General features: G+C 36.3%; 1 protein-coding gene across 1 annotated transcript; it reads left to right on the top strand.

Annotated features, from left to right (window-relative positions):
- Positions 1 to 17,019: 17,019 nt before the first annotated feature.
- Positions 17,020 to 18,021, top strand: LOC132013193 (membrane cofactor protein-like). Its single transcript, XM_059392913.1, has one exon. The coding sequence runs from the start codon at positions 17,035 to 17,037 to the stop codon at positions 17,953 to 17,955; it is 921 nt and encodes a 306-aa protein (XP_059248896.1). The 5' UTR covers positions 17,020 to 17,034; the 3' UTR covers positions 17,956 to 18,021.
- Positions 18,022 to 26,502: the final 8,481 nt, after the last annotated feature.

Raw genomic sequence — 26,502 nt, 5'->3', positions numbered from 1 at the left:
TGATTTCCTGGGTTCTAGGTAAAATGCCCTCAGCTCCCATTGTATAGACTATTTCCCCTTAATCATCAAAATCAATCACAAGCTAGGCACTCTCTTTTTACCTACTGACTTAGTGGTATAAAGAGACCAATATGGCTAGGCGAGCACTCTCAACATCTAGTTCACTGAGATTTGTCAGACTCTTATTGTGACTTGTGTTAAAAGCATTCCTCCATTAAGAACCAAGATCTCTAATTAGCATAGATCTAAGTTATAGGAATAGAAAGCAAAATTTTTGTATATTAACCAATAGTCTAAGGAATCACCCATACTTCTATCCTTTGTTTCACAAAGCAATGTAGAGGTCTCTGTTGTTCATGAAGCTACTGGAGAAACACTATCACATTTTGGATGCTTGCTCAGAGAGTACAGCATTTTTTGAAGGACAATACTCCAACCTCAAATTATTGTCACCAAGTCGGTTCTGTCTTGGATCTTTACCAGGTCATTTCACTGCTCTATTGAGTCAGCTGCTTTGAGTGAATTGGTATATAGTAATACCAATTACTATAGTGTTTACCAGAACACTGATTCATTTATTTCACTGTAAAAGGGAGTTATTAAGTCAGAAGCAAACTTTTATAGTATACTATGAAGGTAAGTAAGAGTTTCTTTAAGCAGGAGGATACATAGAGAGTAGATGAGAGATGGAGAATAATATGCATAACCTCTAATTTTATCCTAAAAGCTAAAAACTTAAAATCTGTACACCCATTTTATTATACCTCTTAAAATATATGTAGGTAAAAAAATCCCATTGAGTGTGCATATGTATACCACATCTTCTTTATCCATTCATTTATTACTGGACACTTGGATGTGGTATATGTACACAGACACACTGAAATATTACTCAGCCACGAAAAGAATGAGATCTTGCCATTTGCAATGACATGGATAGACCTAGAGGGTATTATGCTAAGTGAAATAAGTCAGAGAAGGACAAATACTGTATGATTTCACTCATTTTTAGAATTTTAAAAACAAACAAACAAAAAGAGACCCCCCCCCAAAAAAAAACCCTTCTTAACAGAAAACAAATTGGTGTTTGCCAGAGGTGGGGGTGGGGGAAAGATGAAACAGTTAAAGGGAACCAAGAGTACATTTAGGTGCCTGGGTGACTCAGTCAGTTAAGCTTTTGGCTTTGGCTCAGGTCATGATCCTGGAGTCCCAGGATCAAGCCCTGCATCCAGGACCACATCCAGCCCTGCATCAGGCTCTCTGCTCAGTGGAGAGTTTGCTTCTTTCTCTGCCCCTCACCCTGCTCATGTGCTCTCTCTCTTTCTCTGTTGTTGTCTCTCTCAAATAAAGTATATCTTTTAAAAAGTACACTTATCTTGAGTAGCAACATATAGAATTGTTGAATCATTATATTGTACACCTGAAATGAATAGAATACTGTATGTTAATTATATTTAATTTTTAAAGAGAAAAATGTAAATGTATAAATTATAGAAATTTTAACCATATTTTCCTAAATAGAATTTGATATGGACAAACTTAAATCAGTTTCTTATAAAAAGCTTCCTTATATTCTCCTTACTCCACTTCTTAGTGGAGATCACTAAAAATGCTGTAGGACTGTGGTCATTATCTGAACTAAGTAACTGCAGATCATGCAAAGCTACTGCTATAAAGAAAAAAAAAATTGAAAGAGATACTTGACTTACAGAGGTTGAGGGAAAGAGAGAGAAAATAAGACAGTGAGAAACTGAGATGGAAGTTTAACAGACAATACCTATTATCTGTTATCTTATTTATTGTAGGGATTCTTATCCCAGAGAAATTTTGTGAACATCTTAAAATGAAAGCACAATGATCTACATATACATGGGAATTTATCTGGAGAGAAGATCCATACATTTGTCACATTGTCAGTGGAGTCCATGACAAAGAAAAGAATTAGAAAATCCCAATAATTCTTCAGCAAATCAATAGTAAGCAATGAAATGGCTGGCTAATTTTATCTCTTGTTTTCAATACGGTATAACCCACATGTCCTGCAATTATCAGGTTCAACTAGGCATGCTTTTATTTTTTTCTTTTTCTCCTTTTCCAGCTCCTTTCCAGAATAATTTTCTACCCACTCCAATATAACTATTGTAGCAATACAAACTATTGCTAATTTAAGGCGAAAGAGTTAGTTCTTTCAAGTTCAGTCTGAAGTTTCAATGTTAATTAAAATTACGCATATTAATCTTTCTTTTATTAAACAAGTTTTAAATTGTCTATTGGTGCCAAGTATTGTATTAGTTGCTACAAATATCAAAGAACCATTTTACTCAACGAGTTTTCAGTTTAGTAAAAGGACAAGCATTTTAAACTAAGAGTAGCAAAATAGTGTAGGGGAATGGAATAAATAGAGGAATGGAAGTGTGTAACATTGCATTTTTTTTCTCTCTCTCTACTTCCTCATTTTCCTCCATTTCTCAACTGACTTTGATATTTCTTCTGTCTAGCTGCTACAGATAAAATGCATTAAAAAGTGCAACAACCTCTTGGTTACTTCATTCAAGGAAAACTTTCTCATCTTTATTTTACTTCTCTTTTTGCAACACTTGACATTTTCATCAGTGAGTGTTTGGTCAGGAAAACAGAATCACTTTGAGAATATGGAATGCAGTATTTGTTATAGGAATTAGATATTACAAAATTGTGGAAGGAGCTGTAGAAGATGTGGAAATAATCAGATAAGACTCTCTAACAAACACTGGCGCAGGTAGACAAGTTGTAGCTTGCTGGAGAATCTGGGACAGCAGGTGCATCTAGCTGCTGGAGTGGCTATTGAGAATGGAAGAGTTGCTTAATGGATCCATAGAAAATTGTTGTCCTATGTCTGGTAGTGGCCCTGGGATCACTATGAGGGTTGCTGTTGGAGTCACTACAAAGCTGGAAGTCAGAAAGAAGAGTTGGGTACAGAGCAGGGAAAACAAGAACAAGCTAAAACTTGCTAGAACTTCTGTACCTATCTCTCACCACATTTAACCACTATAACTTTAAAGAGAGCTATGGTCTTTTGCAGACATGTGGATAGAATTAGAGTGTATTATAATGCTAAGTGAAATAAGTCAGAGAAAGACAAATATCATATGATCTCACTCACATGTGGAATTTAATAAAGAAAACAGATGAGCACCTCAAACTCAACACAAACAAAACAGATAATCACGCCAAAAAATGGGCAGAAGACATGAACAGACACTTCTCTAAAGACATACAAATGGCTAACAGATACATGAAAAAATATTCATCATCATTAGCCATCAGGGAGATTCAAATCAAAGCCACATTGAGATACCACCTTATACCAGTCAGAGTGGCCAAAATCAACAAAACAGTAAACAACAAGTGGTGGAGAGGATGTGGAGAAAGGGGAAACCTCTTACATTGTTGGTGGGAATGCAATTTGGTGCAGCCACTTTGGAAAACAATGTGGAGATTCCTTAAGAAATTAAAAATAGAGCTACCCTATGACCCTGCAATTGCACTACTGGGTATTTACCCCAAAGATACAGACGTAGTGAAAAGAAGGACCATCTGTACCCCAATGTTCATAGCAGCAATGGCCATGGTCACCAAACTGTGGAGAGAGCTAAGATGCTCTTCAACAGATGAATGGATAAAGAAGATATGGTCTTCTTATATATATATGTATATGTATACACACACACACACACACAATGGAGTATTATGCCTCCATCAGAAAGGATGAATACCCAACTTTTGTATCAACATGGACAGGACTAGAGGAGATTATGCTGAATGAAATAAGTCAAACAGAGAGTCAGTTATCATATGGTTTTACTTAATTGTGGAGCATAAGGAATAAGTTGGATGACATTGGGAGATGGAGCAGAGAAGTGAGTTGGGGGAAATTGGAGGGGTAGACAAACCATGAGAGACTGTGGAATCTGAGAAACAAACTGAGGGTTTTGGAGGGAAGGGAAGCGGGGGGTTTGGGTGAACCTTGTGGTAGGTATTAAGGAGGGCACGTATTGCATGGAGCCCTGGGTGTGGGGCATAAACAATGAATTTTGGAACACTGAAAAAAAATTAATTTAACTTAATAAAAAAACAAAAAACAGATGAACACATGGGAAAGGGAAAAAGGAAAAAGAAAAAAGAAAAGGAGAGTGGGAAACAAGCCATAAGTGACTACTGAGGGTTGATGGAGGAAGGTGGGTGGGAGTGGGCTAGATGATGGGTATGAAGGAGGGCACTTGTAACAGACACTGGGTGTTGTATGTAAGGGACAAATTACTGAATTCTACTCCAGAAACCAATATTGCATATGCTAACAAAATTTAAATTAAAAAGAATATGAAAAGAGGGAGAAAGAGAGAGAGAGAGAGAAACAAGGGTTTCATTCATACTGCTGCCTTCCAAATTCGATGCATATCTCTTTTGGGGATACAGCTACTCATACAGAAAAGGACATTCTGGAAAATGTAGTTCCAACTTAGGTAGAAACCGTGTAAAACTACCAAACTATTGTCCTCTTCCCTCCTAAATCAATGTCCCACTTGGATTTCTAGGGCATCACTTCCTCCTCTTTCTCTTACTGCCTTTCTGACTACTTCTTAAAGAAAAACAGAGCTATGGGCATGAATATAAATATGAGTATGTATGTAGCTATATATAGATATGAAGATTAATTATATTTAGTTCTGGATTTGCTTAGATATGTTTAGATGGATTATAAAGTGATCCAAATCAATTAGATCATTTAACAAATATTAGGTTCTTTTAGGTAATATTAGTAGACTCTGTGAGTAGTTATGTGGGAACTCTACAACCCTTTTCTCACAATCTTACTAATAGATGCTGTCTTACAATGAAGAGAAAAGGTCTCAGAACAAAATTCTACCAAATTTACAAGCATGTATTAGCAAAATGATCACACAATCTGTTACATAGCTTGGGGGGAAAATCCAAACTCTGCCTAAATACGCTGACTACCACATTGCATGAGAGAATCACTCCAAGGTGAATACAACAGCATTCTGACAGCTTGTGAAGTCAACCTTGGAGTAGAATCCAGTTTGTGATTTCTCTAGGAAGAAGGGAAACATAGGACTAATGGGAGTATAGATTTTTACTAATTTTTACTGGAAATTTATTCAAGGCAGTGAGGGTTCTATAGTATTTTAGCCATACATCTATCCTAGCCAATGATAATGAAGAAACACTCTGGGGTATATTTTTATTTATTTATTTATTATTTTTATTTTTTTAATTAATTTATTTATTTTCAGAAAAACAGTATTCATTATTTTTGCACCACACCCAGTGCTCCATGCAATCCATGCCCTCTATAATATCCACCACCTGGTACCCCAACCTCCCACCCCCCCACCATTTCAAACCCCTCAGATTGTTTTTCAGAGTCCATAGTCTCTCATGAGAGACAATGGGGTATATTTTAATAAATATATTTGAAGTGCTAAGTAACCATTTTGAAAATGTTGATTCCTGGTGAAATGGACTTCAAATGCTAATAACAAAACCCCAGATGTGTATTAGAGTTCATTTACACATAACCATGTTTCTACAGAACTACTTTAAAATAGATCAACATAGGGGCGCCTGGGTGGCTCAGTGGGTTAAGCCGCTGCCTTCGGCTCAGGTCATGATCTCAGGGTCCTGGGATCGAGTCCCGCATCGGGCTCTCTGCTCAGCAGGGAGCCTGCTTCCTCCTCTCTCTCTCTGCCTGCCTCTCTGCCTGCTTGTGATTTCTCTCTGTCAAATAAATAAAATCTTTAAAAAAAAAAAAAAAAAATAGATCAACATAACACTTATATAATTATTAATAATACATAATTAAAGTATAGCTGTCTATAGCACTATAACACAATAATTATGCTATTTATGTTCAGAAGCATGGAAAAAAACAGTCTACTAATAGTCTCATTTCTCAGAAATCTTTACTATTTTTCAAGCAACAATCCTACATGCAGACATAGGTAATGCTTATACTGGCTTGAGACAATGTCAGTTCACAACCGTCTCAGGAGCTTCCCTGGAGTAATCTGAAAGAGGCCTCATACACAGAGGGCAGGGAGAGGAAGAAAGAGTCAGGCCATTCCCAGGGGACTGGGGGCAGTTTTAATAAGCAAAGAGAACTTAGATAAAGGCTGGTCCTGGGCAGTCTCAAGGCAAATGGATCCTTGCACCACTTGCATCTTTAAACTTTAAGATGTAGAAGGATGCCTTAACTGGGTACAGTCGGATAGACTGTGAAGCTGGTGTTCTCAATACCATATTATTATCTCAAGGCTATGTTTTTGGAGCAGGAAAGGCAAGCAGGACACACATTCCAAGGACGGGAGGAGGTGAGGCGTCTCTGAGTACACAGGTCCAGCTCACCAGTCAACAGGTGGTTACATCTTTTCTGTGACCTGCCACAACAGAAGACTTTAGCAATCCATCCCAATTCTGCCTCAATTAGCGGGTCATCTAGTTTTCCTAAATTAGAGTTCTGACCATGGGACATTTGCTGAAAAACCTCTGAGGTCTCCATTGTCCACATCCTCTTATCTTTACCACGCCTTTTTAAATTACCAATTTTCTATGCACAATCCCCAAATAGATCTTGTCTTTTACCAACCCAGCTTTAACTAAATTGGAAAATGCATCCCACCTCTGAAATCACTAAGTTGAAAGTAGAAACGTGTGGCCTGGACAGTGATCTTGTGTAGCTCAGTCCCCTTCAGCTTGACTGAGTTTCTGCACTGCTTGCTCTGCATCTTCCTCCTTTCTTTCCATGACTTAGCCACAGTCTTCGACCTTGCCATGCTGTGCTTCATCCCTCATACCTGACTACTACCCCAAAGGAAACCCTGACCAAATAATGTGTACCAATAGGCTCATATCAGAGAGGGGTTTTTCTTTCTTTTTTTTTTTTTAAACATGCTATAGGCAGATACAATGGCCCTACAGGAACATCAAGTATACTATGTATGCTATACTATGCTATGTAAATACTGTACACACAGAATGTGTGTATAACTAAAAGCTACCCAGTGTAAGTAAAAGCCATTGATAATACCATGAGATTGTCTGAAAGAACAACATATATTTTCACACGTGTTTATGTTTTGCAATAAGAAACACTGAAAGAGCATGAATTTCTTGAATGTTCCCGCCAACATTATTTTCTTAGTATTATACTTAATCCAGTACAACCAAAATGACTTGCATATTAGAAACTCAGTATTTTTGTTATTTTAGATACACATCTAAATCTCATCTAAGTAACATATGTGACTTAGATACATTTAAATATTCAAATATTTAAAATGTTATTTAGATGAGATTGAGATACTTTAGATATTTTGTGGATCCATTGAAGAAAAAACAGAAAATGGGAAATAAATTATAAGGTAAGTGATCACTAATGGGATTAGAGAAGATTATTCCCTATGACCAAATGGCTAAATAAAATAAATAAGTTAAAACTAATTAGATGTACAGTTTGGGAACATTTACAATAACCTATACCGTTGCACAGGTTGGAACTTAACAGTACTCTAGGAATTACACTTAAACCCAGTATGTGAATGTATCTAGTTAGAACAGAATATATTAATATGATTTTGTTGAAGCTTCTTTTTGTGAAGAATACACATTGACTTTTTATTCTCATCCATTTTCATTAGATGTCTTGATAATTGCAGAAGTTTATTGAACACATGAGTCATCCTTTTTTCTAAGCCTCCATTTCTTCAGGCAAATTATAATTTTCAATATTCAAGTTCTCATTTTGTGTCTGATGGTTTGTATATTACAAATAATAAATTATTGAAAGTTATTTTTTGTGTTTGGTGGCTATGCAACATGGGCACTTTGGTCTCTGTGGCATAGATTGAACTGGACAGGCATTCCCTCCTTTTACATTAATGTCTGGAATTCTAAATGTACGATGATTTAACCAGAAGGTTCACAATGTAAAAGAAGATTGCAAAGCAAGTTACTCTAATTATTTGCCTTATTCAGATCACAGGGACATTTTATCAATATGGTTTATTACATAATCATAACCACTATGAATTTTGGCATGATGAATCTTGAAGAAAACAATTTTTCATTTTATAGTGCAAATGATTTTATAGTTTATAAAAACCAGGAACCTTTGAGGACAATACAGATCCTTTTGGACACTAACTATGAAAAAGTTTTTTTAATTTATAGCTATATAATCAAGAAGGTTTGAAAGCCTATTTACTATCTCAAATTCTTTTTTCTTCAGCCTCTATGATATAGCACTAGATCAGCTTTACCAACTATCCATTAATTAGTTAGTGTAAATGTCCAATGAAGGGATTCATGAGCTAGCTGCAAAATCTTGGGAAATAATAAGAAAACCTTGGAAAAGTCTCTTAGCATCTCTGAGCTTCTGTTTCCTCATTTGCCCAACCTAACCCACCAGAATGCTCTGGGACACATTGAGAATTCTTCAGTGAGAGTTCTTTGGAAATTCTGAACTGTTAAACAAATATAAGTTAGGTATATTCATTTTCTATTGCTGCTATAACAAATTATTGGAAACTTAGTGGTTTAAACAATACAAACTATTATTTTACAATTCTGTAGGTCAAAAGTCTGACACAAGTATCACCAGTCTAAAATCAACACAAAGACTATGTTCCTTTCTGGAGACTATAGGGAAGACTCTACCTCCTTGCCTTTTCTAACTTCTAGAGGCTGTTAGCATTCCTTGGATCCCAAAGGTGACTTCCTCCACCTTCAAAGTCAATTACAATGAAATTTCCCCTGATCCTTCTTCAGTCATCACATCACTCTGCCAAACAGTAGCTGGGAAAAATTCTCTGCTTTTAAGCACTGATATGATTAGTTTTCCCCCCACCCCAGGTAATTCAGGATAATCTCCCCATCTCAAATTCCTTAACCTTAATCATTTCTGCAAGATCTTTTGCCACATAAAATAATGTATTCACAGGTCCTGGGGATTAAGACAAGGATATCATCCCTGGTACGGGTTGGGGGAGCATTATTTAGCTTACCATGCTAGGTATAATTCTTATTAAATCAATATCCCTCTAAGTTTCCCCAGTAATCCTAACTCCACTGAGATTTTTCCTTATAAATATTTATGAAATGGGTTGATCCATATTATCATATTTTTGTTCACATGTTAATTGATTATTTCACTAAACCTGCATCATACATTTGCTTCTTCTCTTCCATTAGAAATCAAGTTTTTCTAGCATACAAAATTAACTCTGTAGATAACTAAGGACTGCCAGTTATTAAGTGTACATTAATAAATGATAGCAGAGGTTTCAGAGACCAAAGGTCTATGAACTCACATAGGTGTTTCAGACATCACAGACAAGAGGACCAGTGCAATAAGCAGAGCCTGGACAGGAAGGGAGTCTTTGGTACGAGACTGCCTAGGTTCCAGTCTCAGATTTTACTCTTGGTAGCTGTGCATTCACAGACTGGTTGTTTAATCTCTTTATGCCTCCATTTCTTTAACTAGAAAATATGGATAATGACAGTCAATCACTTATAGGTTTTTATGAGAATACGAGGTATACGAGTAAAACTTCTTAGTCTTGGTAAGAGTGTCTGGCATATACTAAGCACTCAGTAAAAGTTACCTATAAGCTGAATGGCTTCTCTGACCCCATAATACCAGTTCTATGTATTTATTTTTTTACAGAGTTCCAATAACACCCCTTCAAAGAAAAATCCATGTGGATTTTTTCTTTTGATTAGAATATTTGACCATTTTTTTCTAGCTCATAATTAGCCAGGGATTTGCAATTTCTCTTTGTGAATTATCTGGCCCCTTTTAAATTCCTTCTTACCACTATCATCTAACTTTGGGGGCAATGCTTTGTCATTACCAGCTGTCATCAAGAGTCATCTAAAGGGGGATGCCTGGGTGGCTCAGTTGGTTAAGCAGCTGCCTTCGGCTCAGGTCATGATCCCAGCATCCTGGGATTGACTCCCACATCGGGCTCCTTGCTCGGCAGGGAGCCTGCTTCTCCCTCTGCCTCTGCCTGTCATTCTGTCTGCCTGTGCTCTCTCTCTCTCTGATAAATAAATAAAATCTTAAAAAAAAAAATAAGAGTCATATGAAGGGGGAGAAAAGAGGAGGAAAAACTCAAATCAGCTTGTTCTTTTTTCTGAGGAACCACCTAGTTAGAAGTTTAAATCTACTGGCCATCAGAAAGTTTTTCAATTATCTGTAGATTTACTCTTTCTGTATTTTTGTTTTCACAAAGTATAAAAGAGAATTGAAATTTGAGTTATCTTTTCTCCCACTCAGAGGAATGTCACAGACATCCACAACATAGACATGTTTCTGAGACACTCTGAAACTTTCAATTGCATGAGTCTGAGAGAAACCACTCCACTATGTCTATCCATACAACAGAATAAAACTTTAGGCTCTGGAAACTTTAAGTAGAAGTCATCCTCTTGAAAGGGAAGCTGTTATAATGCTTTCTCAGATCCATTATGCGTAAGGGCTCTACAGACAAGCACACTCCATGATTATTTCAGTGTTTCTGGTCCTTTCTGAACAGCCTATATGCTATCTTCCTTTCCATGGGAGCACTGCAAAGGAGTAGCTCTCTCTGGTAATGTCTGCTTTTCTGCTCTATTGACGCCTTTCAGTGCAGAAACATTTTAGGCCTTGTCAGATTCTCCCTTATAAGTTCTAGTTTTCAACACTTTATAAATCATCTATAAATATTCAGTTGTGGTAGGAAGAGACTTGACAGGATTTTCACAGTGATCATTTGAGGAATTATGGAAGAAATTATATCTTACAGTTGACATGTTAGAAGAGAGAAAAAAGAAGTAGAGTATGTGGATGGAGCAAAATAAAGTATTTGAAAATTCACAACTTTTTTTTTTTTTTAATTTTTTATTTTTTATAAACATATATTTTTATCCCCAGGGGTACAGGTCTGTGAATCACCAGGTTTACACACTTCACAGCACTCACCAAAGCACATACCCTCCCCAATGTCCATAATCCCACCCCCTTCTCCCAAACCCCCTCCCCCCCAGCAACCCTCAGTTTGTTTTGTGAGATTAAGAGTCACTTATGGTTTGTCTCCCTCCCAATCCCATCTTGTTTTATTTATTCTTCTTCTACCCTCAACTTTTAAGCCTTATTTTCACAATACAAATTTACTGCTCATGGTCTTATGGGACTCAAAGCAAATCCAAAAATACTTGTGGTGAGACATTTATTAAAATAGACAACTGAGAAGGTATAGTTTTCTCTGTATGTTACTGAATCCAAACTCTTTTATCTGGGGGAGGCACCCATTGTTTATCTCAGTGTTAGAAAACCATCTATAAGGTAAAGCAACAGAATTATTTGGTCACATATTGGCTGTCACCCACTTTCCTCAACATATTTTAGCAAGACATGTGATGAAGTACACACAAAGAAACCAAAACATATATTGGAAAGAGAAAAAATAAATAAGTAATACACTGACTTGCAAGAATATAAAAATAACAAAGATCTCAGAGAATGTCATTCTGCTCCTTTGTCCACCAAATAATCCACTAGGTTTATGATAACATCTTGGGCATGATTGTTGGGTTTTTCAGGTTTTTGGAGAAAGAATCAGACTAGAACAACTCTTTAAATAAATCCTGTTTGAAGAAGGAAAAACAAGAAAGGAAAAGAAGAAAGAGAAAAAGTAGAGAGATGACATCACACTTAAAATGATCAGCCTGGTTTATGCTGGCTAACAGAACATAATAGGAAAAAAAAAGAGAGAGAGAGAGAAAAGAAAAGAAGAGAAAAGAAAAGAAAAGGAAAAAGAAAACAAAAACCATCAGCCTGAGCCCGATGTGCCTACTGATTTGGGTGTGATGGAAGGCTTTTCAAAAAGGCAGGAAATAGGTTTGCCTTAATTAAATGAAGAGGAGGTGGGAGGCAAGAAAAGCCAGCTACGCTCAGAGAAACTCAGATAAAGCAGTATACTTTGAAATGTAAGATTTCTTTAAATGAGGAGATATAAAAGATGGTAGGAGACATGGATATCTGAATGCATTGAAACTTAAACTGAAAAAAATAACATTAAGACAAGGTTTTTGAAAATGGAGTTATAGTAGTAACAAGGCCTTAGCACCTTGCAATTCTAAATCTCAGAGGACTGCAGACCACCTTTTTAAGCTGAAAAACATAAAAATAAAAAATCCAGGGGCGCTGGGTGGCTCAATGGGCTAAAGCCTCTGCCTTCGGCTCAGGTCATGATCTCAAGGTCCTGGGATGGAGCCCTGCATCAGGCTCTCTGCTCAGCAGGGAGCCTGCTTCCCTTTCTACCTCTCTGCCTACTTGTGATCTCTGTCTGTCAAATAAATATATAAAAATCTTTTTTAAAAATCCATAAGCTGAATCACTGTGATCATTTTCATGTTCCCAGTAAACAAAATAAAATACAGAAAATAGATATGCCAGAACAAAAATCATATGATATTTAGGAAGAGATTCTGAAAATCACTAATTACAAGCCCTTGTCTATATCATTCATCCTTCTTCATATGAGCTCTACAAACACATCTTCTTTACTTGTACTTGCATGCAGGTAGACAACATAAAAGTTTTCACTTCTGAAATCTCTGGCACACAAACATTAATATGTCAGAAAAGAAATAAAAAACTCACAGCATATGAATAAGCAGGTTTAAGAATGTAAATAAATAAAAAAAGAATGCGAATAAATAAAATTAGATAAACATAGCAACATACAAAACTCCCCCAAATCACAATGAACATCATTAAAGTAACATTTCCATCTGAAATTCACTCCTTCCTAAAATGCAAATACCAGAATTACCTTATCTCTAGATATATTTGATTATCTCATTTACTCATTTACTCAATAAATATTAATATCTCAAAGGAAATATTGAATATCTCTTTACACCAAGTATTATACAGAACATATGAAATATGCAGATAAATAAAATTCAGTTTCTGCCTTCAAGGGGCTTACAGTCAAGTGAGGAATAGAGAGAAAAATAAACTCATAATTGCAATATAGTATGACAAGAGTAATCCACACCCATTAGTACTGTTTCAGATTATTGTTACAAAGACAATAAAGTCACCCACTCTCCTTTTTCTACTTCTAAAACAGTGGTTCTCAGATTCTAAAATTCATAAATATCACCTTGGAAGCTTGTTAAAAGGTAAGAAAGTTAAAATGCTAAACCCACATAAACACTATTAGATTCCAGTTCAGTAGATGTGGCCACGTCCAGGTGTTTCTGACTCAGCTGAGCCACTTCAAAAGGTGCTGATATAAAGTGCCCTGGAGCCATGAGCAGATATGCTCCCTAAAGGGGTCTGAGTGGTGTGGGAAGGGAGCCCAAGTACAGAAATCTAAGGTCCAGTATTTAAGAAATGGGTAACACTGGTAACCAGATAGTCCTTATGTGTTACTTTTGTCTTCTAGACTTTAACAGCCAATATGTGCAATTTTCGTTGCAACTCTTCCCAGATTTTGCCTCTCTGGAAACTGCTCTTGGTCCCGGATATCTTATCTAGTACCTTGGATCCGAGAAAGCTCCAGCCAGTGGTGGGAAGAGGCTATGATATCAGAGGAAAAATTAACACCATTTCCAAGGAGATATTTGGAATTCCAAATTGGAATTCTGACCATACTTTCCATTGGAAATACCTTATGCTTAGTGGCTAAATTCTGTAGGACTGTTGGTTATGTTCTACTTCAACTATAACATAGATTAATGTATTAGATTAGCCTAAATGAAACAAAACCAATTGCCTATTACTTTAATTCTACAATAAAAAGTTTTCTCAGATATGAAGGTATATTTGGTTCCTCATTCTTGGATGGGGATAATGCTGATATGACTTTTTATGCAGGGATACATCTGTGTAGAGGGTATGAGTTCCCTGAAGACAATATATTAATAGGTTTTCAGCATTTAGAATTTAATGGTTTCCTGCTGAAGACAATCAACTTCTTTCGTCCAGAAAAGAGGATCAAATCAACCTTTTGTATCTAAAAGTGAAGATTGTGGGATCCTAAGGGAAGACCGCTTTTCCTACAAGCCTATCATGGACCAGTGGATTCTGACCCACATTAATCAACACTAATCTCTTTGATTCCTACCCATAAGTTGTCGTTTAGGAAGACAATTCCATAAACACTATTATATCCCACTAATAATGGACCTCGGTGAATATGTAACAGAGAGAAGCAGTAGAAAGATGCTAGGAACTTCAAGCCTATATATTCAGCTGTGGCACACAGAGCTGGTGAGAGAACTGTGGATATCACTATTACAAGAATATAAGCAAATAACTTAAAAATGAATTTAGACTCCCACTTAAATTACAGTGTCATTTTGTTGTTCTACAAATCAAGTACAGTTTGTTTTCTGTTTAAAGGATATTCTTGATCACTTTTTGAGTTCTCTGTTCCAATCACTTTTATGATTTTTTAAAAAGAAACTCTCAAGAAAAAATTAAGAAACATGAACATGACAAGGACTTTTCTTGTTAATGAAAACAACTTGAAATCTGAGGTCTTGGCCCTGGGTGCATTTGGGTAGCCCTGCCATTCAATCAAAGAGAGTGGAATACCTCTTGTGTATTAACCTTTTTCTCTACTCTGGTTTGACTGTAAGATATCATCTGTAAATTGAAGGCTGATAATATCTTGTCAGAGTAACTCTCTTATTCTAGTTGATTTTTTTAAGAAAATATCTTGTCATTTATTTGATGAGAGATTTCCTGTCAGTAAGTGCATATTAAAAGGCACAATTAATAAAAGCTTTCATTACTTTGGAATAGTGATTAGGGAGGGCAAATTCCAATGGGATTTCTTGTTTCTTGTGTATGAAGGAGAAAGTTTAACAGGACTTCAAATAAAGGCATCACAAAGGGAGTTCTACTAAATAGCATAGAACCCAAATATGAGCAGTCACATAAATCTACTAATGACCACTTATGTCAACAAGTTGCTTTATAAACCCACTGGGGGTTTGAATAATTTGCATTTCAAATATCAGGTAATTCAAAATTGTCCATTCCTTTGGATTCTTAAGAAACCCCCTAATTCCACGACCAGAAACACTTCCCCATAGTCATCTACTGTACAAAAGGGCAAAGGGAAAATAGGTGAATGAAATTTAAAATCACAAACAGAAACACCATAGTTCATTTTTTGTGGTGATGTGGGACAGAGAGTTCCCACTCAACGAGTTCATTGTTTTGCTGTTCCTCTGGAACACCTCACCTGTCATTTTTGAATATCAACCTCTTCTAAGGCTTATATATGCCAGGAGAAATTTTCCCACTTTATTATTTTTTGTGGCAAATGCAGCAGAACAGAATATATGTTGAGTGGGAAAGACCTGGGAAAGGAAAAGTGTTGATCAAAAGTAAGCATTTTTCAATGACTCAAGCTGGAGCACAGGGATGCTATTAATAACTGAATCTAGAAGATCAGACTCATCCTCAACTTTTCCCCCCTCTCTTAACTTTCACTGCCAATCATTTCCCATTCATTCTATTCTCTAAATCTTTCCTTAATCTCACTCTTCATCACTCTTCTATGATCTTCATTATCACTTACCCACTTCTGAATATTCCATCTTCTCCTTTGACCCATCTCTGAGCTCTGTTGCTACCTTTTTTGGCTAACATCCTTATTGAGATATAATTCACAAACTATACAATCCAGCCATTAAAATGTACTACAATCAATTTTAGAATATTTTCATCCAAAAAGAAATACTGTGCCCTGTAGCAGTCATTCCCCCTTCCATTTCTCCTTATTCTCCTTAGCTCTAAGCAACCAGTAATCTACTTTCTATTCTATGTATTTGTGTATTCTGAACATTTCATATAAATGGAATCATATCATATATGGACCTTTGTGCCTGCCTTCTTTCATTTAGTCTAATGTTTTCAAAGTTAATTCATGTTATAGAACGTATCCATACTTATTCCTTCTTTTTAATGCTGAATAATATTCCCTTGTATAAATATACCATATATTATTTATCCATTCATCAGCTGATGAACATTTGGATTGTTGCCACTTTTCAGTATAATGCTGCTCTGAACATCCATTTCCAAGTTTTTGTGTGGCCATGTATTTTTATTTCTCTTGGGTTCATACCTAGGAGTAGAATTTCTGGGCCTTATGGTAAATCGGTTCAATTGCTGGAAGAGCTGCCAGATTATTCACCAAAATGGCTGTGCCAAGTTAAATTCCTACCAGCGTCTATGCGAATTTCTCGACATCCTAGTGAACACATTTATCTTTTTGTTTATTGCCATCGTAACAGATGTAAAATAATATCTCATTGTGATTCTGATTTGCATTTCCCTGATGCAATGATGTTGCACCTTTTTATATGGTTGTTAAACATTTGTATTTCTTTTTTGGGGTAGTATATCTTCACATTCTTTTCTCATTTTTTAATTGGGTTATTTGTCTTTTTTTTTTTAAGTAATAACTATTCTTTATATATTCTAAATGCAAGTCTCTTACTAGATAGGATTTGTAAAAATGTTCTGTTTTTCACTTTGATGGTGTCATTTGAAGGGCAAAAGTTTTTAATTCTGATGAAATTCAAATTATCCGTATTTTTCTTTTGTTGCTTATGCTTTAGTATCATATCTAAGAATCCATTGCCTAATCTAAGGTCACAAAGATATGTGCCTATGTTTTCATTTAAGAGTTGCATAGTTTTAGCTTCTACATTTAGCTCTTTAATCTATTTTCAGTTAATTTTTATCTCTAATGTGAAGTAGACATGCAATTTCATTCTTTTGCATGTGGCTAATCTAGTTTCCCAAGAAAAAAAAGATGATTCTTTCTACCATTGGTATGAAATGAAATGGTATGAAATGGTCTTGGCATCCTTGTTTAAATTCAATTCACCATTCGCGTCTGCTCCCCGACCTGGGAGAGTGTCGCTTGGCGAACTCTCAGCTTCCCGCGGGTCTCTGGGAAGATGGTCACAGCCCATCCCTGCTGTCTGCAGAAGCGCTTTTCCTTTTGGTGTTGCTTTAAGATCTCTTTGATGGCCGCAGTGCTCCTGATACCCAAGCCCTATGATGCCTGTGATCCTCCTCCAAGATTCGAGTTTATGAAGCCAAATGCTACTAAATCCAGTTATAATCCTGGGGACGTAGTATACTTTGTTTGTCGACCAGGATACAAGCCTGTTTTACCTCCTCTTCCCATGTCTTCCGTTTGTCAGGCTAATAACATGTGGACACCTCTTCAGGAGGCTTGTACAGCAAAACAATGTCAGCATCCAAGAGAACCCGTAAATGGCCAGTTAGCCGCTGTGAATGGATCTTTTTCCTTTGGTTCGCAGATTCACTATTCTTGTAATGAGGGTTATCGGCTAGTTGGAGAAAGAATTCTATACTGTGAAACTTCTACTGCTGATGAAAGAAAAGTGACTTGGAGTGATGATCTCCCACTATGTATAAGGATAATGTGTCCACCACCTGGAAAAATACCAAATGGAAAATATACCGGTAGTGAGAAGGATGAATTTGAATATAATGAAGTGGTAATTTACAGTTGTAATCCTTCAAATGGACCAGATGAATATTCACTTGTTGGAGAGAGTAATCTTATTTGTACTGGCAATGGTGTAAGGAGTAGTAACCCTCCTGAGTGTAAAGTCGTCAAATGTCCATTTCCAAACCCTGAAAATGGAAGACTGTTATCAGGATTCAGAAAAAAATACTACTACAAAGCACAGTCACATTTGAATGCGACCCGGGTTATTACCATGAGGGTGAGAACACAGCAGTCTGTGGTAGTAACAGTATTTGGGAGCCTGCGAAGCCAACGTGTCTTAAAGGACCTTGCCCAAACCCTGGTGATGACCCAAACGTTGATGGCCCTAAGACTTTAGGTGGAGGCATCATTGCGGTGATCGTTGTTTCTGTTCTTGCTGTTGTTGTGGTACTTGGCGGCTTCCTGTGTTGGAAGACACAAGAAGACACAAGAAGAAAGGGTTGAAGTAAAACGGTTGGGGTTGCTGACAGGGGGAAAGAGAACCTGGGGCCGAATACCATGCTTATCAGGTTAAATCAACTATGCCAGCCGATCACTAAAAGGTTTCTACACACTGGTAAATCCTTTGAGATCTACAGTAAATTCACACAGCTTTATGGAAAACAGTACAAATGTTCCTCAAAAGATTAAGAACAGAGAATCATTGGATGATCCAACAGTTCCACTCATGGGTATATATCCAAAGGAAACAAAATAACTGTACAGCACTCTTTTCACTGCAGCATTATTTATAAGAGCCCCAACGCAGAAACAACCATGGAGGGAGGCATTCTAACAGAAAACATGCTACTCAAATATGGCGGCATACTATTCAGCCATAGAAAAGAAGGAAATCTTGATGTTGAGGGCAGAATATATGGACCCTCCAGGCATTTTGCTAAGTGAAATAAAAGTGAAACAGAAGGACACATACTGTAGGATTTTACTTGTTGTAGAATCTAAAAACAACAACAAAAAAAAAAAAAAAATGGGAAAAACTCCTAGAAACCCGATTGGTGGTTGCTCTGCGAGGGGGGTGAGCAGAATTGGGTGAAGAACGTCAAAGGGGACAAACATCCAGTTTTAACATTAGCAAATACCGGGATAGAATTAACGTGTGGCCTGGTGACTTTCAGCAGTGCTGCTATATTGTATATTAGCAAGCTGTTAAGAGTAGATCTTAAAAGTCCTGATCAGGAAGACAAAAATTTTTGTAATTGTGGTGCTATCAGCTAAATTCTGTGGTGAGCATTTCACAACATATCTTATCAGTTCAGGCTGTACACACCTTAAATGTATACCATGTTACATGTCAGTTACGTCAGTAAAACCAGGAGGGGAAAAAAAGGGTTCTATAAAAATCATTGTCTAGGTTTTTTTTTTTTTTTTTTTCACTCAGATAAGTGCAGCCGTTAAGCCATAATGCTAGCATTTTAATGTGGTTTGAATGCTTTGATGCTGCTTTGAACAGTGTATGAATATGGGAATGAACTTCTGGCCTGTTTTCCCTTAAATAACATCTGCATTTATAGGACAACTCAACACAGTATCCCTGGTAGTATTTAGGTGGGAAGATAAGTTTTTTAAATGAAATACCCAAATTTAGAGAATTGTGCAAGATAAATTATATTTTATTTGTAAAGAAAGTGATTTTGAAATCCTTTTTGTTCAAAGATTGAGAAGTCTTGATTCACTCTTTCAACAACTCTTAAGATGTGTTTTATGTATTGTTCTGTGTAAACAGCCTTACAAATATGTGTATTCTACTTCGACCCTTAACATTAAAAATGGGAACACTGAAAATTGGGAAAAAAAAATTCAATTCACCATTCTATAACTACTTTTTTAAGCACAGTTATGATTAAGCCTTATTTTTATTTCAGAACCACCAATTTTATGTCCCAGTCTAGCTTAGCCCCTTTCAACTATAGACAGTCATTTTTATAACCTATTGGCTCAACCTTGTGTAGTTCTTTTACCACAACAGGAAATATCATCTCATTTCTTCAAATACAGTGTGTGAAACTGTTGGCTCCAATTAAGATCCAACCTTATGGCTAGTTGGTTTCTCAAATTCCAGATCTGTCTCATCCCTGCTTGCTGCCCTTCTCCAATGACCAGTGCTAATGAGGAGCTGATATGTCTGCTGACTCTTAGTTAGGGTTGATATATCCTCACTGACATGGGCCAAGTCTAAATTCCTTGCATTAGCATATGATGTCGTTTACCACTTGGTTCCAAGCTATCCTCCAATTTTCTCACCTCCTGTTGGAATCCCAAAACTCACACTTAGCGTAATATTTCATTTCATAGGCTTTGTACATAAGCTACCTATGTTCAAATTCAAGCCTGCTACTTAGGAATGTGACCTTGGGCAAGTTACACAACTTTTGAACCTTAGTATCTTTATACATAAATAGAGATATTGAAAGAGACTCTTTCATCTCTGCTCTCTCTTGTTCTCAGTTGGTTCCTCTATTATTCGTCCACTTATTATATTTATATTGAATTTATCTGTTTTCATATCTGCCTCTTTTATTAGATTGAAAGATCACTATAAGAGCAAGTCTTATTCCCCTTAATATTCACTAAGGCAACTGACATTGTACTTGCTCAGTAGCAGATACCTTATGGGATTCCCAGGGAGATTTGGAGATTCAGGGAGGTCAGTTTGACAGTGTCCTAGAGGTTTAGATGTACTCCAAGTTTTAGAATGTGAATCCCTCTGATTTTACAATGTGAATCCCAGGGATAACTTACCAGAAGAAGAAACCTATAGGGTTTCTGGTCAGTAAAAATTTAGAGAGCACAGAGCTGTGGAATCAAGTCCAAATTATACAAACTAAGATGGGTATTATTGTCTCAATGCATAAGCAGGTCCAAGATGTTGGTAAGAGAGTGACATCTAAAGTATTTCTAAAGATAAATATGGCAGACACATCCTAAGGTGACCTCTAAGGAATCACTCCTATATAGCCCCACCACCACCATGAATATAAGCAAAAGCTGTAACTTGCTTATAACCAATAAGACATTACAAAAGTAATGGGGTAGTCCCTCCCTTGAGTAAATTATATGCCAAACATGAAAGAATTTTGCAGATATAATTTAAGTCCCTAATCAGTGGCTTTAACATAATCAGAAGGAAGGTTATGGAGGGGAGGGCTGATCTAGTTAGGTGACCCCCTGAGAGTCTCAAGATTAGAGGCTCTCCCTTGCTGGTCTTAAAGAAACAAAAAGCCATGTTGTGAACAGCCTATGGAGAGGGGCAGCCTATAGTTGCTAAGAGCCTCAGTCCTAAAATCACAAAACTGAATTCTGCCAACAACTTAACTGACCTCAGGAAAAAAATCCTGATTTCCAGATGAGGATGAAGCCTAACGGATGATTTTATCACACCCTCATGAGTCCTTGAACAGAGAACTCAGTTAAGTCATACAGACTTGTGACCCATGGAAACTAAGAGAGAATAAATATATATTGTTTTAAGCCATTAAATTTGAGGCAATTTTTATGAATTATAGAAAACTAGTTTGCCAGAGATCAGGGGATTAATATTTCTTGTTTGTTTGTTTGTTTGTTTGTTTTTAAGATTTGTTTATTTTATGGAATGGCTGGGTAGCTCAGTTGGTTAAGCATCTGCCTTCAGCTGAGGTTATGATCCCAGGGTCCTAGGATCAAGACCCACATCAGGCTCCTTACTCAGTAGGGAGCCTGCTTCCCCCTCTCCCTCTGCCTGCTGCTCCCTCTGCTTGTGTTCTCTCTCTCCCTCTCTCTCTGTCAAATAAATAAATAAAATCTTTTAAAAAATAAAAACTTATTTATTTTAGAGACAGAGGGGAATAGAGAGGAAGAGAGTGAGTGGGAGGAGAGGGAGAAAGAGAATTTCAAGCAGACTCCTCAGTGAGCTTGGAGACTGCTGTGCTGAGGCTTGACACAGGGCTTGACATGGGACTCCACTCAGGGATCCATTACAGGCTTGACTCCAGGCTGGATCCTACAACACTGAGATCATGACCTGAGCCAGACACTCCTTATGCTCTACAAGTAAGTGAACACCGAAAAAATATAAATAAATAAATAAATATAGAAATAAATATTTATTTATTTATATTTATTTATTGATATTGATATATGTATTTATATATTTTATATATCTTTATATATTATATATTTTATAAATATTTATATTTATATAAATATCAATATCAATAAATAAAATATAAATAAATAAATAAAGCCAGACACTAAACTGACTGAGCAACCCAGGCTCCCCAGATTAATACCTCTTGTTAATGTGATTGCTATGAGTTGTTATGTGTGATAGAGTCACTGAAAGAACCAAACAAACCCTCTTAGACAGTAGGAACTTTATAAATTACTGTTGATCATGAGTGAATAAATGATCATGGTTTCTGAGAACTATTATTCTAACAGAATGGATAAGTAAACTCACAGTGAAATCTGAAAAGGCTATAATATAGTTTATTCTACTGTAAGTACGTTATGGATTATTGCATATAAAATTGGTCACATTTTACAGCTAATCAACATATATTAATCACCTTCTTTGTGTGTAGCACAATGTATCTACTATAAAAATTCATGAATTTTATTCTTAACCAGCTTACAAACAAGTAAGAGAAAAGCACATAAAAATGTGAAAAGTTGAAAAATAGTGGCCAGCTAATTTTTACACATAAAAATTGGTGCAAACAGTATGATTTGACATTTCATAGGTAGAAGAGACCTTCATGGTTTAGAATCAACAGAAAGGCATCCAAGAGGCACAAACTCAGCTTGGAGGTTGAGATGAAACAGGGAGGGAAGAAAGGAATAAGAGGCAGTTTTAGGGAGGCAAAAACCACTTTATACACCAAGGAAGAGAGAAATGAAAGTGGAAATGAAAGAGAAAGCAAGTAATGGAAGAAACGGTAAAAAGTAGCAGAATCCAACTGTTTTCATCATCCACCTATATTATTTAATTATTCTAGTAGGAGTAAACTCTTTTCAATCCTTTTAGTTACTGGTAGAAAATCACAAGATCTCTTTATAGCTTGTCTGGGAATCTTTCCTGAAGAACATATTTAGCTGTGTATCCTTATGTTGCAATGACAAGATTTTGTTCTTGTTTTATTGCTGATTGTGTACCAAGCTTTATCAAAGCAATATAATCTTACCATAGCCCACATTCTGGTCAGGAAGCCAGAGGACCTCAATTTTAATTCTGATGCTGCCAGAAAAACAGTGTAACTTTGAGCCATAGTTTCCCTACCATATGTTCTAAATATAGTGATATTTACTTTCCATTAAGTCTGTCAAGACTGCCATTCATTCTATTAGGCCAGTATCACCCTGAAACCAAAACCAGATAAAGACACCCTCCCAAAGAAGGGAACTACAAACCAATTTCTCTGGTGAATATGATACAAAAATCCTCAACAAAATACTAGTAAATCAAATCTAACAAAACATTAAAAATATCATTCACCATGATCAAGTGGGATTTATTCCCAGGATGCAAAGGTGGCTTAATATTTGTAAATCAATCAATGTGATGCATCATATCAATAAGAGAAAAGGTAAAATCTATATAAATATCTCAATAGATGCAAAAAAGGCATTTAATGCATGCATTCATAGTAAAAACCCTCAACAAAGTAGGTTTAGAGGGAACATACCTCAACACAATAAAGGCCATATATGAAAAATCCATAGCTAACATACTCAATGGGGGAAAAACTGAAAGCTTTTTCCCAAACAACAGGAATAAGACAAGAATGTCTACTCTCTCACCACTTTCACTCAACATAGTACTGGAAGCCCTAGCCATAGCAATCAGACAAGAAAAAGAAACAGAAGACATCAAAATTGGTAAGGAAGAAGTAAGACTTTCACTATTTACAGATGGCGTGATACTATGTATACAAAACTCTAAGGACTACTAAAAAACTATGAAAACTGATCAATGAATTCAATAAGGTTGCAGGATACAAAACAAATTATATAGAAATCTATTGTATTTCTTAGGGGTGCCTGGGTGGCTCAGTCAGTTAAGCATCTACCTTTGGCTCAAGTCATGATCCCAGGGTCCTGGAGTGGAGCCCTCATTGGGCTCCCTGCTCAGTGGGGAATCTGCTTCTCTCTCTTCTTCTATCCCTCCCCCATTCCTGTGTTCTCTCTCACTCTCCTTTCTCTCTCTCAAATAAATAAATAAATCTTTATAAAAAAAGAAATCTGTTACATTTCTATACACTAATAATGAAGTAGCAAAAGGAGAAATTAAGAGCACAATCCCATTTACAATTGTACCACAAATAATAAAGTATCTAGCAATAAACCTAACCAAGGAGGTGGAAGACCTGTACTCTGAAAACTATAAAAAACACTGATGAAAGAAATTGAAGATGATATATACAAAATGGAAAGACTATCTATGCTCATGGATTAGGAGAGCAAATATTGTTAAAATATCCATACTACCCAAAGCAATCTACAGATTTAATGAAATCTCTATCAAAATGCAAACAATATTTTTCACAGAAATAGAACAAATAATTCTAAAATTTGTATGGAACCATGAAAGATCCCAAAGCCAAAATAATCTTGAAAAAGAAGAGCAAAACTGGATGTATCATAATCCCAGATTTCAAGATATACTACACAGATGAAATATTGATCATATTTTGGCAGTAGTGGTCTTTTTTATTTTATAAAAGACCAAAGGTAGCAAATAAAAGGGGTCAGAAATGGAGCCACTACATTAAAATACTCTAACTCAAAAAATCTATACCTGAACTCTCAGCTTCAGAGCAGCTAGGATCAAAATGGGGACTAGCAAGTTAACTCATCTTCACAATAGAACGATGTTATCAGCTTAGTAGGAAAAGCTGTTTCTTTTCCTTTCAGACCTCTGAAAGTAATTCTCATTCTGTAATTTTCATTCTTTGTTCTCTATTAAGTTACAACTTCTTAGTAAATATAAGAAGGATTTAGGGGGCCTCTACCATTAGAAATCCAAATAACTCTTAGGTGTAAGATTTGAAAGATGTCCATCAACAGATGAATAGATATGAAAGATGTACATACACACACACCTACACACATGATGGAACATTATGAGAAAGTCATGAGAAATAAGGAAATACTGCCATTTGTGACATGGGTGGACTTTGAGGGCATTATGCTAAGTGAAATAAGTCAGACAGAGAAGACAAATCCTGTATGATCTCACATTATTATAGTCAACAATACTGTATTATAGACTTCCAAGTTGCTAAGATCTTAAATGTTCTTGTCAGAAAAAAGAAACGATAATTATGTGGGGTGATAGAGGTGTTAACTAACGCTACAGTGAAGGTCATATTGCCATATATAAATTTTTCAAATCAATATGTTGTACACCTTAAACTTGCATAATGTTATATATCAACTTATCTCAATTAAAAAAATTCGAGATGGCTTTCATCAACCCAAAAGACATTTTGAAATCCAAAATTTTTGCTAACATTCAAAGCACTCATTAATGGAAAATTTAGTTGCTAAATTTTAAATTGCTAAATACAGCAGGAGATACCCAAAGAAAATGATCTTCTCAAAAAACTCCAGTGAGAAAAATAGGAAAAAAAATCTGTTCTACAGTTTACTAGTTGGAAAGATGATGCCCAGAGTCAATCAGTGCATCAACACAGGAAAACACTTGTTCATCACCTAAACCTGTATTTTTAATATGAACCAGTCTATAACGTGCTCAGCAATGTGAAGAGTTTTTATTAAGAAGATGAAAGCTGTCCCTTGCCTCCCAGAGGACAGAATGAAAGTTAATAGACTTAATAATCTACAGCAAAAAGAGTCAGTTTAGATTAGACAGTAAGGAGAATTTTTCAGTGGAGAGGGTATCAGAAGATTGAATTTCCTGCCCGGAAATCTTTTGAAATAAGAGCTCTTCTTATCTGTGTGTAGTAATGGAGATGGCGTCATGACAGCAGCGGAAAGGGAGTTGGATTAGAATGAACTCTCATCGTCCTCCCTACCTTTAGACCCTACAATTCAAATGCTATACTTTTACGGTAAAAGTAATAGGGAACAACATTGACTTTCCATCTTTTCAAGAGCCATCTGAATGTGCATCTTGACAAACTTCTGACAACATTTAGAGTTCCATTTGGCCTGCAATGAACAAGGAAAAAGCTATTCATGTACCCTCCTTAGAATAATTTGCCTGTCTGGTTGATTTATTCATGAATGCTTTCATTTGTGCTACTTACTTTTGGAAAGTTTCTTCTTAACTTAACAAGGACTAGAAACCATTATCATAGAAGTTTAGCCATGGGTGACCAAACGGAATTGATTAGGGCTGAACTGAAAACGACAAGAGATCATGTTTTCAATATTAGGGAAGAGCTGAAAGCTACCAGTGATGAGCTTCACAATGCTCTCAATGAGTTCCAATCTAATCTAAATTCTCTCAACACTAGAGTAACTGAGACAGAAGATAGAATTAGAGATCTGGAGGACAAACAGATAGAGAGAAAGGATCAGGAGGAAGCCTGGAACAAACAGCTTAGAAGCCACAAAAACAGAATCAGGGAAATAAATGATGCCATGAAACGTTCCAGCGTCAGAATTATTGGAATCCCTGAAGGGGACGAGAAAGAAAGAAGTCTAGAAGATATAGTGGAACAAGTTCTTCATGAAAATTTTCCAAATCTTGTGAATGGAACCAGCGTTCATGTACTAGAGGCCGAAAGGTTTCCCCCCAAGATTACAGATTCTCAAAAGTCCTCGAGACATCTAATAGTAAGAATGAAGAATTATAATTGTAGGCAGAACCTCTTGAAAGCAGCTAGGACAAAGAAGATCCTTACGTACAGAGGAAAGCCCATCAGAATAACATCAGACCTGT

The sequence above is a fragment of the Mustela nigripes genome, chromosome 3 (genome assembly GCF_022355385.1).
Source record: "Mustela nigripes isolate SB6536 chromosome 3, MUSNIG.SB6536, whole genome shotgun sequence".
NCBI classification, from domain to species: Eukaryota; Metazoa; Chordata; class Mammalia; order Carnivora; family Mustelidae; genus Mustela; species Mustela nigripes.
Note: the sequence above shows the minus strand (reverse complement) of the source record. Positions and strands in the feature narration are given on the sequence as shown.